Source organism: Nothoprocta perdicaria, unplaced genomic scaffold (assembly GCF_003342845.1).
Source record: "Nothoprocta perdicaria isolate Ctin4 unplaced genomic scaffold, notPer1 scaffold_333, whole genome shotgun sequence".
NCBI lineage: Eukaryota > Metazoa > Chordata > Aves > Tinamiformes > Tinamidae > Nothoprocta > Nothoprocta perdicaria.
The window spans coordinates 136,933-151,792 of NW_020455570.1; the positions used below are offsets into that span (position 1 = coordinate 136,933).

The 14,860-nt window shown below is 38.9% G+C and overlaps 1 protein-coding gene across 1 annotated transcript in view; it reads left to right on the plus strand.

Annotated features, from left to right (window-relative positions):
• The window catches only part of GLIS3 (GLIS family zinc finger 3), a 128,790-nt gene extending 116,221 nt beyond the window's left edge, over positions 1–12,569 (plus strand). The window contains exons 8-10 of the mRNA XM_026043661.1: positions 951–1,141; positions 10,447–10,629; positions 12,312–12,569. Coding sequence (XP_025899446.1) covers positions 951–1,141; positions 10,447–10,629; positions 12,312–12,448 — 511 coding nt within the window. The 3' untranslated portion in view covers positions 12,449–12,569. The remainder of the gene's footprint in view (positions 1–950; positions 1,142–10,446; positions 10,630–12,311) is intronic.
• Positions 12,570–14,860: the final 2,291 nt, after the last annotated feature.

A 14,860-nucleotide genomic window follows, 5' to 3' on the forward strand; every position in this document is an offset into this window, starting at 1 on the left:
TTCCCTTCCCTTCCCTTCCCTTCCCTTCCCTTCCCTTCCCTTCCCTTCCCTTATTTTTCCAATTTATCTCTCTTCTCATGGATGAAGAAGTGATGCTGAGCTATTCCTGAGTCCTCTCATCTAGTGGACGTTTCGCCATCTGGAACAGGGCTGCCTAGGTCTTGGAACATAAGTTTTCCGTCTGCAAAAACAGCTGTAGCACTTAATTTGTAAAATACTTCGAGGTATGCAATTTTAAGGAAGTACAAACTGAAGAAATTTTGGGTTAAACTCATAGAGTCCATAAAACTCTCCTGGAAAATATTATGTACTCTGTCAGTGCTGGCAGGGGTAGAGCTGTGCAAAATATGCCAGCAAAATGACAAGTCACTGTGGTAGCCACACTGCAGGTCTTGTTCTGAATTGTGCTTCTCCTCTCGCAGGCTTGTGAGTCCAGATCAATATCCTGATGCCATCAGACCCTGCTTAACTTGAAATGGTTTAACGCTTGGCTTCATATACATTATATTAGTTTTAGATTGACAGTTTTCTGAAAAGCTATATGTAACACACACGGATTTCTATGAAATGCTGAGACTTGAAGCTGGACAAGAACATCATCCAGCATCCAGTGAACAGAGCTTGTAGGTGCTAGGAAGGGAGAACAGGAGTTTGCTGGCAGATGCAGCTGTTAAAATGCCTTGACATAAGACAGCCATTAATGCCTGGGATGTCAGTTACAAACTGGAAATTAAAGGGAGTTTTCCACCATACAGAAGCAATTCAGCCTTAAATTTCCCAGGGCTCAAATCTAATGATACGTCACATTTGAAAATGTCTACATGTGTGGGCTGCACATTGCTATTCAGAAGTCTGTGTCTACACACACTGTATGTAGTTATGTCAAGTATTAAGCAGAAACGATTTTTGTTCTCATTTGCTTGGGATTTTGCGTTTTGGTGTGTCCCTAGGTTTGTTGCTCCGGCGCCTTCTCCTCACCACACGAGCCCACAGAGGGTCCCCGTTGCAGCCGCGCTGGTGCAGAGCGCGACGCCGCAGCCTCCGCTGCCTCCGCAGACGACGGGGATGCACCTCAAGACGTACACGGCGGCAGCACCAGCAGCAAACCCTCCTTTCCAACCAAACAGCCTCCACATCCAAGGTAGGAAAGGAATATCTCCATCACTTATGTTTTGAGTTGTGTCGCTGCTGTTTGGCTTCAAGTCAGGCGTTTTGAAAACTGGTACTCATGTTTTCAGAACGCCTTTCCTGTGACTCTAAGTAGGCTTCATGACCTCATCTTCAGGCTCCCTTAAACTACTCGGCTTAACTACTCCTTACTCATCTAATTAAGGAGTTACAAGTTTCTCTGTGGAGTTATTTTTGGATCTGATGCTAAAATATAATTTCAAATAATTCCATAGTGGCCTTTGATTTCAAATTTCAAATGTTATTTGAAATTTAGAGCTCCCAACTCTAAACATTAACAGGTTTTCCAAAATTGAATATTTTTCTCCCTTGAGTGATGAAGAATCCTTCATTCACTAGGATATGTCTTTGTCTTCTGTTCCCACTTGCACTGTAGAAATAGTTTCTACAAGCTTCCTCTCTCCATTTTTGTTCAATGTAAAGGTCTAAAGCCAAGAAGAAAATCAGCAATGACTGAAGACAGTGTTGGATTGTTTGTTTTGTTTTGTTTTCTAGCTGGTATTGGGATGGAAGAGTAATTACCTTAATGTTTTGTGAACATGATGACAGAATAAATTGTTTCCCCTCTGCTCCTCCCAAATGTGATTTGTCATTCATATGCACCAGGTGCATAGGACATTTATAGCCATTGGTATTGTTCGTCTTTATCACCTCTTCTGAGACTTATCATCAGAGAAATCACAGGAGTTGTTTCTTGAGAAAACCAAGATTTCTGTAAGGTTTATTTCATTTAAATTTATTTATTYTTGCTACCGGAAGCAATCTCTCCAGGCACAGGGATGAGTTTTCCAAGTGAGAGCGAGGYGGGAGAAAGCAAAGACCCAGTCCTGTCCTATCCCTTGGATCATACTACGCAATATATGGATAAGATCTGAGCCAAGTGCTGCTCTTCCAAGAGCTTATAATACTGCTCAGCACTAACTAGTATTAGGAGAACATGAGGTTTATGAAGGGTTTTAGTTACTGTTGGCTTTCTTCATCCTCTGATTAAAGAAGCAGGAATAATCTAGAATAAAGCATATATAGTGTAGAACATAGATTTTTAATACACTGTTACTGTCCCAGAGTGAGTCCAATAAACTCCTAGCCTTCCCATTTCCTCAACATATAGTATTTTACTCAATTCTCTTTTTTTGTTGAGTCAGCATTTGGCAAAATTTGTCTTCCAGAATGGCATTCAGCTGGATGTCCTCCAACTTTTATCCTTTGGTATCCAAAGGATATTGATTATCCTTTGATAATCATGCAGGTCTGTCATCCTCCCTGGAACAAAAGCAGGCTGTGGGTGTAGTCACCTTGCCATGGTTGCTGTTCCACACAGGACTCGCAGGGCTTGGTGCAATAAGCTCTACCCCTGATGTGGAGTCTCCTCTTTACAGTAGTGCTGATATGTTAGTCTCCCCTTACAGCTGTGCACACAGGAGTTGGAAGGACAAAAGACATGGGCCACTAAAGACATGAGAGAAATCTTGAGGGTCCCTACTTCTCGGGGGATGTCACTTGCGTGGACCAGAGCTGTACTCCACATAGGTGCAAGTTAATTCTGTGTGGCCCAAGCACAGACAGACTCAAGGGCTGGCCTCTCAACCCAGGTCGTATGTGCTCCTACATTATGTTACTTTCCTGTGCAAGGAAAGCTTTGTTGAAAATCCAWGTTTGTTTGAGATTGTACAGATCTCTTCACTAAAAACTAGTAGGAAAACAATGTGGACTGAATTCATTAGCCTTTTATTTGCTATGTAAAAATGTACAAAGAAACTGTGTGTTACAATGGCAATAGTTGTGTTTGGGGATTAAGGATTTTTTTAATGTTGTTACCTATTGTCATTTTAAGAGCTCTCTATTCAGAATGTCCTCCCTCCAACTTAAGCAAAGCAGCTTCACTCCTGTGCTCTATACTAAAAGCTTTGCCCAGTATGCTTGCCTACTCTCCCTTCCATGCTTCAAAAACAAATATTTCAAGAGTATTTGATTTTTCCTAGCATTTACACAAAGATTTGCCACTTCTTTGCTCACATCTTTGTAACACAGAAGAAAACTATGGAGCTATTTCACCAGCCTGGACTCTTCTGTCTCTATTAGGTGTCTGTGAGAAGCTCTGTTAGCTTCTGTCTCCTGCAGTTCATAACCTGCCTTTTCATGGCTTAAATGCCTGTAGTTGTAGCCCCTGAACTTTCAGCCCAATCTGCCCCAAACAATAGTGACATTTTTCTATCTCAATATGCAGTCACCTTGTCAACTGTTAAATTGGCTGTAACCAGGAAGAAAGGGTCATCACCAAAAAGCTTGTTGAACAAAAATGTTGTTAGCCATCAACCATACTGAAAGCTTAGAAGCACCTTAGAAGCTCATGGAGCTCGTGAAGCTAAGAGGCTCATGAGCATCTTAGAAGCTCATGGAGATATGAAGACTAGCATCCAGACGGAAGTGAAGTGGGAAATCCAAGTTAGTCTTGTATAACAACTAACTTCTTGTACTACTTTTCCTTTTTATTTCCTTTTCTTTTTTATTTTTATTATTTATCCTTTTTATTTATTTTTATTTCCTTTTCCTTTTTTCCTGTATTATACCACAGACGAAATTTTCCTTTCATTAGAAACATAGCACTAAGGACACTGTTATGTGAAGTGCACGGTTTCAGTAACAGTGTAGAGCTGGCGTGTTTGGAAGTGATGACATTAGACAACTTACAGAGCTGCAATGCCCTTGCAGATTACTGCAGGCAGCAAAACTGATATCCTGAATTGCTTGAGCCCTCAGGATTGGATTACTGAATCACTTGCCAGCCTACCTGGATCCCCAATGTGCTGCATGTTTATAGGTGCAATAAAGGACACTGTAAATCTGCAAGAGAACTTCTACAGCAAAGCACAACTGCAGGGAGCTCTGCAGAGCTGCAGATGTTCCCAGTGCACAGGCAGTTGAAGGAACAAGCTATTGCCCTAAGACAAATCAGAACAAGTGAGATAGGAAAGGCTGTAGTAGAAATTGTTGCTTCGTAGGTCACAGTATTGTCATGGTTATCATGGAAAGTGTGGTAGACCTCTTTGGAGTCTCTCGATAGATTTTCACAGAATCACAGAATRGTTGAGGTTGGAAGGGACCTCCAGAGCTCATCGAGTCCAACCCCTGCTCCAGCAGGGACACYCAGAGCACGGGGSACAGGGCGGCATCCGGGCGGGTTGGGAAGATCTCCAGAGAAGGARCCTCCACAGCCTCCCTGGGCAGCCTGTGCCAGGGCTGTCAAGAAGTTCCTCCTCACATGGAGATGGAGCTGCCTGGGTTTCAACTTGAACCCATTGCCCCTTGTCCTGTCACTGGCCACCACTGAGAAGAGCTTGGCCCCTTCCTCCTACATTTGCCCTTGAAGTACTTATCCATATTGATGAGATCCCCTCTCAATCTTCTCTTCTCCAGGCTGAACAGGCCCAGCTCACTTAGTCTTTCCTCATATGATAGATTCTCCAGTCCCTTAATCATCTTTATTTTGTCTGTTCTATGCTTCTGATACCATTTGAACAATTCTTCACTAAAAATATGAACACTCTTAAAATTATGTGTGCAACTTAGGACATATATGTTCTTGAATTGATGACCAATGCTAGTGGAATAATGGACTAAAATAAACAATTCATGCAAAACAGGCAGTAGGAAAAGTTGCTCTTTTTTTTTTTAATTGTTAGCAGCTATGAATTATTGGAACTAGTGCTATACAGGAGCTATGCTAGTCACAGTTATATTTTCATAGAAACAATCAAATTTAAACAAATGTGTTGTTATAATATCAAATTGCAACTCAGTAGTATAAACGCCCAAAACATTTCTAGCTTTTCACAATAGCAAGTCAATATGGGAGAATAATTTGTGATTCCAGTCTCTGTTTATTCAATTCTGCTGTCATTCTTCACACACAAATGCTACTAAATGATTTTTCTTTTTTTTCTTCTTCTTTTTTTTTTTCTTTTTTTCCTTTTGGGCTAAAGACAGCTATTGTAAAATTCTGCATGATTTTAGTAGTGATAATTACTCATCAGTAGTGTATACTTCTTAATGACAATTTTAATTTTTAATTATTTCTTCAGAAATATTTGTTGTTGTTGTTGTTCTGTTTGTCTTGTTGAGCCAGGCAGGGATCTGACTGAAAAGGAAATAAATGTATTGAAACCAGGCAAAAACTTTCCACCTTCTGGCACTGTTAGCTGTGGCAGTTATTTCTTATTACCAACTGTAATGAAAATTTTATCCTGGTTTATTCAGTAGGATCAGGATTCTGTCACATACTTGTGTGGACTAGAATCTCAGCTGTGAATTTGGGATAGAAGAGAATTGGTTCTTGCAGTAAATTCCTATTATATCTATAAATATTTCACTTTTCTCAGGAAATAATTTTATCATGACAGAAAAATAGCAATTTGTTCTGTGCCTTGACATCATTTATTATGACTACAGTGCTTGGATGCTAAGAAACACAACTTGAGTTACTCCATGTGTGTGCACGTGTTTTAAATGCTTATATTCATTCTTCCTGCCAGAGGACACTACTGACAAACTCTCTATTATAATTCCCGTGTTTGCAGCTGGCATTTGCTTTATAAAGTGACAGGGTAATTAATGGCATTGAGTGCATTTTAATAGAAACGGTTGTTGGTTGTTTAAATGAAAACATTAAGAAACATCTGGCTGAGTGGTAATGAAGCTTATGTGTTTATTAAATGAAATAAAGCAAAACAAGGTCTATCTTAGAATGGACTTTCCACACCATCTTCACTCCCCCATCTCAGTCTTCATGACACATGCGTRGGATGTCACAATTTGGGGCAGTATGATAGGAATTGCCCTGGGTTTTTATCTTACTGCATCCACTTCCTTACGCTGAATGCTCTGCTGGGAATATTAAATCAGCTCCCTCCTCAGCTTCCTTTCCTGTCCCCCAAAAGGATAAAGCTTTGGGTATGTTATTAGTGAGCATTAGAAGTGCATGATTTTTTGTGTGTGTTGTAATGAAGGAGTGTGAATCAAATGTTCATTTTTATGGAGAAGAAATACAGTTATTTTAAATGTTCCTTTGTTGGAACATGTGTGTTTCTCTGTTGGCGCCATCTAATTGGCTTGTTTTAAGAACTTGGCTGAGTGCTTAGGAACAATTTCTTAGCTATTAAGTCCAAATTTCAGGTTAAATACCACAGATCAGATTCTGTTTGTATGTGAAAAGGAGTTAAGTGATTCTAGGTTTACTGCCTGCCAGTGACTCTGCAGTGAATTGCTCAGAGTATAAAAAGATACTATTTTCCTATCTGCAATCCAGCAAATTCTAGCTTCATTACGATGCTCCAACCGAGCCTTTAGTCTAGCTGCGGCTCCTGATACAACACAGAGACATCTGATCATTTAGCAAGAGAGGAGTTGATGCAATACAGAGTTGGAGGGATGAGAAGAAAAGGGTTTTTTGGAATCCTACTAAGACAACCTATTTTTTGTTTATTTGCTTTCCTTTTTTTTTTTTTTCCTGAAGGACTGAAGAAGAACAGGACAGGGGGATAAGACCTCTTTTCTACTCTTTCTTGTTTATGTCCCTCCAATTTGTGAGTTGGATGTTTCTTTGATGTTTGGCACTGAATTATGAAAAGAATACATTAGAATTATTTTCCGTTTCTACATCTTAAAAAATATTTTTGTGTTTATCAGTTGATGAAAATGCCATTTGCTCCTCCTTGTTTTTGTCTACAGAGTAGTGGTTAATGAAAGACTGGGTCAAAGCTGGTAGGGCTTGGTAGGCAAAATTCTTTTACTTGACTGGGGAATGAGCAAACACGTAGGATGTGACTCACAATAGCTTAATCTGAAGGTAAACTGGGGATTTTTTATTATTTTTTTGCTAGAATTCAGCCAGCAAGTAGTCAAAGCTGCTGCCAGAATGTTGTGCTGCAAGAACAGGATGCTGAGAAGAAATGCATACAGAGCAAAGGAGAGAGAGCAGTGTGGAAAGACACTTCAGTATGTGTCTCGAGGGGTCCTGCCAGCTGGCTGTGACCACTTGGTTGTTCCTGTTAACTTGTCTAACTCCCCAGTGAGCTTCCACAGTGTGCTCTGTTGCTGGTTGAGAGAAAAGTTGATTTCTAAAGCATCTCTAAAGGGGGCAGAAGCTATACATCTTATAAATCAAATTTTAAAGAGCTATTGTTCTTTCTATCTGTTTATTTTATTTTACTGCTTGTTTCTTAAATGTCAGGACAGGCTATTCAAGGACTGTTGGTTGTAAATTATTGACATGCTTTGTAAACTGACCAAGTTTTCATAGGGTCTTTGTGGTTGGAAAACCATGTGGTTGGAAACGACCTTCAAGATCCTCGAGTCCAATGGTAAACTCATCTCCACCATGCCTGCTAATCCATGTCCTTAAGAGCCTCCTCATCTACCTGTTTCTTGAGCACTACCAGGGACAGCGACCCCACCACTTCCCTAGGTATTCCAGTTAAACCATTTWAAAAAAGTGTCCTTGAGCTCAGGTCTATTCGTGCCCACAAATCCTGCTGGAGATGGTGAGAGATGTAAGGGTCCAGTCTTTCAGGACTCAACACAGAGGGTGTGAGTTGTGCAGGCTGCTATGGAAGAGGAGGCATGCTTCTGTTTTTTAATAAAGACTTAAATTTTTCTGCCTTTGTATAAATAAATTTCTATATTTTTGTATAAAGGGAAAAATGCTCTTTTTTAATGCAAGTTTTCAAAAACTATGTTTTCAAAAAAAACTGTTCAAATTTTTTTTCCACATAACTGTTTACCTGATCAAAACTGTTGTTAAACATGCAAAAATAGGCTTTTATCTCAGTATAGGCACACCACTGTTTCTAATAAGACCACTAAATAGAATTCGAAGTCTGTTTTTCATTCGTCATTGTTATCTAGAATTCCCCACAAATTCTCTTTTGCTTTCTTAAGTTCAGCCTGTCTTTTCCCGTCTGTAACATTGGCCCGTTCAGATGCATTTAAATATTAATTTTTCTATTTCAATTCCAGCACATCTTATGCGTGCCAACACTTCTAAGTTTCCTCCAGGCACCCAGAGGAAGAGAGCCTCAAAGGAAAAATAATTGGACTCATAAAACTCTTAAACTGTTTGTTCTTCCTCCCACTTGGCAGGAAATCAGTTGTATCACCTAATGTGATACAGCATCTTTTCTACTGCATCTTTTCTATTCTGCTATCCATATTACTTATGAAATGCATTATCTGTAAGAAACGTTACCAACAGTCTCATGTGGACACTTCCCTAGGGAAGTTAATGAAAATACATCAAGATCCTGGCTACAGTCCAGCAAAAATGTGTAAAGTGCTTTATGATTTCAACATGCTTTTAATCTCAGAATATCTCTGTGGAGGGATTTGAAGTTGGAAGATTTATTTGGGGATTAGGATGTGAAAAATGCACTGATACAGATTTTTAAAATATTTTTTATTTGTAAGCTAGAACTGGCTGTTCCATGTGAAGCATTTCTAATCACAAGTAATAAATTGCTAATTGTGCTAATGCGTGTGTCCAGGCATGATGTAATACCCAAGAAATTTAGATGCATCAGTCTTAAATACCAATAGGTCATGATACCATATTTCATGCTTCCCCTTAACAGACTTCCTCTGCTGGTGTTTTTCTAGCTTCTCCTTATGCCATCAGGACAGCTGATTTTTGCTCTCTTGGTTTGTAAGCATTTGTGCTTTCATGGGAGGAGACGAGCTGTTACCCCTGCCACTGCTCTCCTTTTTTAATCACTCCTGGTCTTCAGTAGATCCCAGGCATGATAGCTGAACGTGCCTGTRTTACAAATGTGCATTTCCAATTGCACAATTTGATTATACCTGAACTTGTGGAAAGCTGAAGTGATACTTGTATTAGCTGTCCCTCTAACAGTCAAAAATGGGGCTCCTTATTTCCGCCTTGTGCTGAAAGTCCTTCAAAGAAAATCTGTTAACATTCATTTTTCAACAAAAATTTCAGATTTCAAAAATTTCAAAAAATACCAAATTTCAACACACTTTCATGAAAGTATCAAAGGCATTTTCATTTTTTATCATACCCAAAATAAAATGAACATTTTTGCGAGGGGAAGGAGAGTTGTTTGGGTTCTTGCTGAATGCAGTTTATATACTAAAGATGCTTCTGAATCTTTTTTTTTTTTTTTTTTTTTTTTTTTTTTTTTTTTTTCTCAGTGTTCCGAGAGTCTTGGGAGGGTTTCTGTTTGTTTGTTCTTGTTATTGCTATTGCTATTGCTATTGACCTTAGCTGAAAGGAATTATCCTGGAGGGATTATGTCATCTGAAAGTTGGTTAACTAGACAAGCTAAAAGAGACAACCTTGCACATGAGCATTTTCAGTTCTCTGGAAGAAACTTGAGACTCAAGATATTAATTCCATGGGTTGCTTTTGAGGTAGGGGTCATTTTTTCGACAGTGACTATTGGCATGATTAACCACCACATACTCCACATGAAAAGAAATGATGTCTTAGCCCGGTAGATGTTGTTTGCTCATAAAAACCTTAGACATTATTTAACTCCTGGACCTGTTATTTAATAGTCAAGTCCCACAGCTTCTATGTGAAAATGTGTCATTTTTTCTTCAGTCTCCAGGTAGGGAGGGAGAATGGTGAGAGCAGGTAGCCAGAGAAGTGGCAGGGAGGACCTTGGTTTATGACAACACAGGTTTTCTGGAAGTAAATAAAATACCTACTTAACAAAAACATTATAAGGGTTTAATTTCTAACATGATCTAAGACCTGTGATTAAAGTATTATAGAAACCAGAAATAAATTCATAGGTTAGAATTTTTAGCTGTAAATGCCAGCCTTCCTTTCTTCCCTGAAAAAAAACTACAAAATCCAAACTTAATATCAAGTCATTAGGTGATGATCAAGTCAAAATTCCACAGGCCTTCTCAAACTTGTGCTCAACCTTGTGCTTTTACCAAGTCTTTACTTGGATAATCTGCCTTTATTTTGAATCAAGTGATCCATGCCTCTCACAAATCATGTTGGCAATAGAAAATCCAGAAAGTAGGTTGTGTGAGGAATTAATAACAACTGAAGAAATTCATAGAGAACTTTATATCAAAGCTGATTTAGTGGCTAAAAATCAACTGAAGTTTTGGTGCTGCTACATTCAGGATTTTTGCCTTTCTTTTTACATGGCCGASATCATCCCTTCCATTCCTCTCCATTCCGTGCATCTCTTTCCAAATGTTTTACTGACTGTCTTCTCCTTGTTTTAGGTTTTTATGGACAGCTTCAGACTTTCTGCCCTCCCCATTATGTGGACACTCAGAAGAGTGTGCAGCATAGTGTGTCTTGCAGTATGGTTCCTCCTTTTGAAGACACCTTAGCTCCCACACCAGTGAGCCAGGCAGGGTCTGGTGCCTTCCATCGAACCTTTTCAGCTCATTCTGGTATTACAGGTAAATGACAATTGTGGACAGTCTGTGCGTTTTTAGTATGTCTACCACAGCTGTGAACATGACTAGGACCTGTCAGACTGCTGACTGTTATTTCCATCTGGAAAGGACAGATGTGGTCTTCCACGAAGAGGAGATGGTTTTCAGATTTTCATGGAGCAGCTTAGGGTGACTGGTTGCAGTTGTCACTGTAACATCTTGCCTATAAGCAGATTGTGTGCTGTTGTGGGCTTCTCCAGGCTCCAAATTCCCTGTGGTCACCAGGTCATATATTCACTTTGAACTACTGTCCTTAGAGTCTTGTTAGATATTTGTGCGGGCGCTCCACTCTGCTCCAAATATTGTAGTGGGAACTGGGATGACTCCAACCTTTAGGGAGGTGATTCTGCCCCTCTCCTCAGCTCTGGTGAGGCCGCACCTGGAGTACTGTGTGCAGTTCTGGGCACCCCAGTATAGGAGGGACGTGGAGCTTCTSGAGAGGGTCCAGAGAAGAGCAACCAGGATGATTAAGGGAATGGAACATCTCTCGTATGAAGAGAGGCTGAGTGAGCTGGGCCTGTTTTCTCTGGAGAAGAGAMGGCTCAGAGGGRATATGATTAAYATGTATAAGTTCAGGAAGGGAGAATGCAGGGAGGAAGGGGACAAGCTGTTYTCAYTGGTGGCCARCGATAGGACGAGGGGTAATGGCCACAAGCTGRAGCAYAAGAAGTTCYGTCTCCAGGTGAGGAGCAACTTCTTTACTGTKAGGGTGACAGAGCAGTGGAACAGGCTGCCCAGGGAGGTTGTGGAGTCTCCYAYTCTGGAGGTCTTCAAAACCCGCCTGGATGCCACCCTGYGYCACATGCTGTAGGTGTGCCTGCTTGAGCAGGAAGGTTGGACTAGATGATCTGTAGAGGTCCCTTCCAACCTTRAATAAATATTCTGTGAATCAACTGCTGTTTTGGCTTTCTGCATATTTGATTTTTCTTTGTCTTCAGCTCATTTGCTCAYATTTCTGAGATGAGTGCAACCTCTGTGCATGTTTATCTACACAAACTTGGTTTGTCTTTGTCAATTTGAATGGAGGTAGGCCACTTGCATATAGCTCTGGAAAGTTACTTCTCTGCGGAGGATCAACATAACTGGGAATAATGGAACTAGTCTTAGGGCCTAAGCAGAGATTAAAAATAGATGCATAAGGTTTGTGTAGTGCTTCTGCACAAGGGGAATTCACTTAGAGTGTTTCGTGCTTTGAAATCTATCATACATCAAAGATGGGAAATGGGTCTCTTTTTTTTAACAGGCCGTTATTCCCATGCATATCCCTGTTTTGGGGGTTTTCTTTAAATTGAAGTTAATAATATATGTGTTTTGGCCCTAATTATGGCAAATGAATCCCAGAGTATTTTATTATTTCCTATCAGATACTGATTAGGATCAAATTCCATAGCCAAGCATGAAATTTCTTTCAAAAACCATCACAGCTCTAGCAGTCAGGTAGCTCAGATCTGATGGGCAAAGTGATAGTTGGGATGAAACCTCCCATCGTTCATGTTTGAATCTGATAGTACTGAAACTCCTGACCAAGAAAGTTCAGTAAGTAATAAAAATAACATGTGTATTTGCTTGCTTGTTTGTCTGTTTGGTTTAAAGCAGGTTTGGTTTATGCAGTTCGCTACATAAAATTTCTTTCTTTTTTTTTCCAGTTTATGATTTCCCACCAGGACCCACAGGTATCTTCGGTGATTCAACATACAGCTTGCCTGAGGACAGCAGTTTCCTACAAATAAGTGCAGTGGATCGTTGTCCCAGCCAACTTTCTTCTGTCTACACTGAAGGCTAATTCATTCCAACTCATATTGAACTGGATTCCATATCATCCTGCCCTTTTGACATTTCACTGTCAATTTTTCTCTCCATAAGACTGCCAAGTATGTATGGGGATATGGGTGAATATACATACGTTCTGGAGAGGAAAACATGCAATCAGTGGGCATTCATCATGGAGTAAACTTTGCCAAAATGTTAGTCATCGTTTCTTTCTTCTGAACTGCTATACAGCAAGTCTTCTTGTTTCTTCATTTTTTGTTCCTAAAGGGAATTCAAAGATTGAATAAGAACTGTAATCCTTTCAATTAATTGATGGAATCATTGGGAATCATTGAAGAATACAACTTAAAAAAAAAAAAAAAGAAGGAAATAAAACCAGAGCATGCTATCAGCATTTTGAAGGCCCACAGCTTTTTGCACAACTTGTTTGCTTGTGATTCTTCCAAAGCTAAACACACACCAGCATAAAAAAGGGAAAGCAATTAGACACACATCCTGGCACTACACATTGGAGGTACTGTTGTGGCTTGTTTTTATAGCCAAAGATCACTGGTACTGATTCCTTACTGGCCTTCCCTCTGTATTTTAAGCCATATGCAATGGCCACTACAATTTTTCCAATATTCCTTGCAATGCCTTATGCAGTGTATAAGAACGGTTTAAATGCACTAGATAAGACGGTACTTGGACTTCCTCTATATTTAGCATTGCTGCTAGATAAAAATAAATGTTTTAATTTTCTGTTGGTTTTTAACTTTATTGCTATATCTGAACTTTATTGCTATATCTGAACTTTAGAACTTTAGAGAACTTTATTGCGGTATCTGCTGTAGAACTGTGTAGAAAAGTTTAAAATACTCTGTAGAAATATTAATTTCATTAAAATGCATAGCTTTCTTTTAAAAGCAACAGATACAGATATAACAGAATTTTTGTTGTTCTTAATACTTTTATTTCTGTACCACATTTCTTTTAAGAAGCTTGCTGATGTTACCTATGATAATTTAGAGATATAAAACCAAAACATTTTGGGGATTTATTTACATAGTCTCAGGCTCTGGTCCTCAAGTCTAATCAAGGCTGGAAGCTAATGAGGTTGTCAATACTCCAAACCACAGGAGTATGAGTTAAAAACATTGTTTTGCAGTGGAGATGTTGTCCTGTCCACAATGATCCTATAGCACTTAGAAGCAACTCTTAGATTATTTAAGATTGATTTTTGAGGTTATTTCAGTCCATTATGGGGACTTCTTACTGTGTAGTGTTGAACTTAATACTCACGATCAGGCTGAAGATGAAGGAAAAGATCCAAAGATTTGTGTTTGCAGGCTAGACCATAACTATGCTTTTTTTGCATAGATGAATTTTTGTTCAGATATTTGGAAGCACTGATAATCCTCTGAGGATTGTATTCATGAATTGTGTTCTTATATACAGGCTATATGTGCTTATAAGTGTAATGGAATTATTTTCATCCAATAAATACAAAGCATATGTTAATAAATCACATACATAAATTATGTACAAGATGCAGTAAAAGATCTGGCTTAAATGCAGAAGATTTTGTACAAAATTTTGTACAAAATTTTGTACAAAATTCTTCCCCTTTTACTCTATTTCTCACATGATGAGGGAAGATGGTCCTGAGTTTTACCTCATTTTAGTAGATCTAGTTGCCACCACGTGTGGCTTGCATGAGGTAAGTGACACTCAGCTTTCATGCACTGAATTGCTACATGCACAGCAAAAAGACAGTCCCCTTACATTAGTGTAATATTAGTTTAATATTAGTTTATATTAGTTTAATATCTGGCCCAACACATCAACAATTAGTTTTTAAATGATCCTATAATAATAGGGTATTTTAGGTCTATTCTATGATTACTGCATAGATTTAACTTTGTTCAGCAAGAGTTATTAGGCATGTTCAAAATTTCAATTTCAGACACGTAGGGATGTGTTTTGTTCTTCAGAAGTCAGTAAGAACACAATGGAGCCTGATGTATATATATGTACATGCATATGTATATGTATATGCTATTAGGTAAGTTCTTAGTGCAGCTCAGTGATGATTGCCCAGAATTTTTCAGTTGCTGAGTGTGAGACTGAACTACAGCATTCAGATCTTTACCACCTTGACCTTTGAATCTTCTGAAATATTTCTTCTAAAAGGCGGACATAAAAGATACTAAGAAAGGAGGGGTTTTTAAGTCATGAAATACCCAGACCAAAGGAATAGAGGCCAGAAGACAGAATTCAAAAAGAGTATTCGTAATTTTTATTTTCATCAGTTACATTTGTAAAAAAAAAAAAAGATTTGCAAGTGATTCATTTTATATATGCATTTAAATATATACATATAATCACTTATAAATACATAAAATTACATAAATGTGGGTTTACATACATACATATGAATCACTTG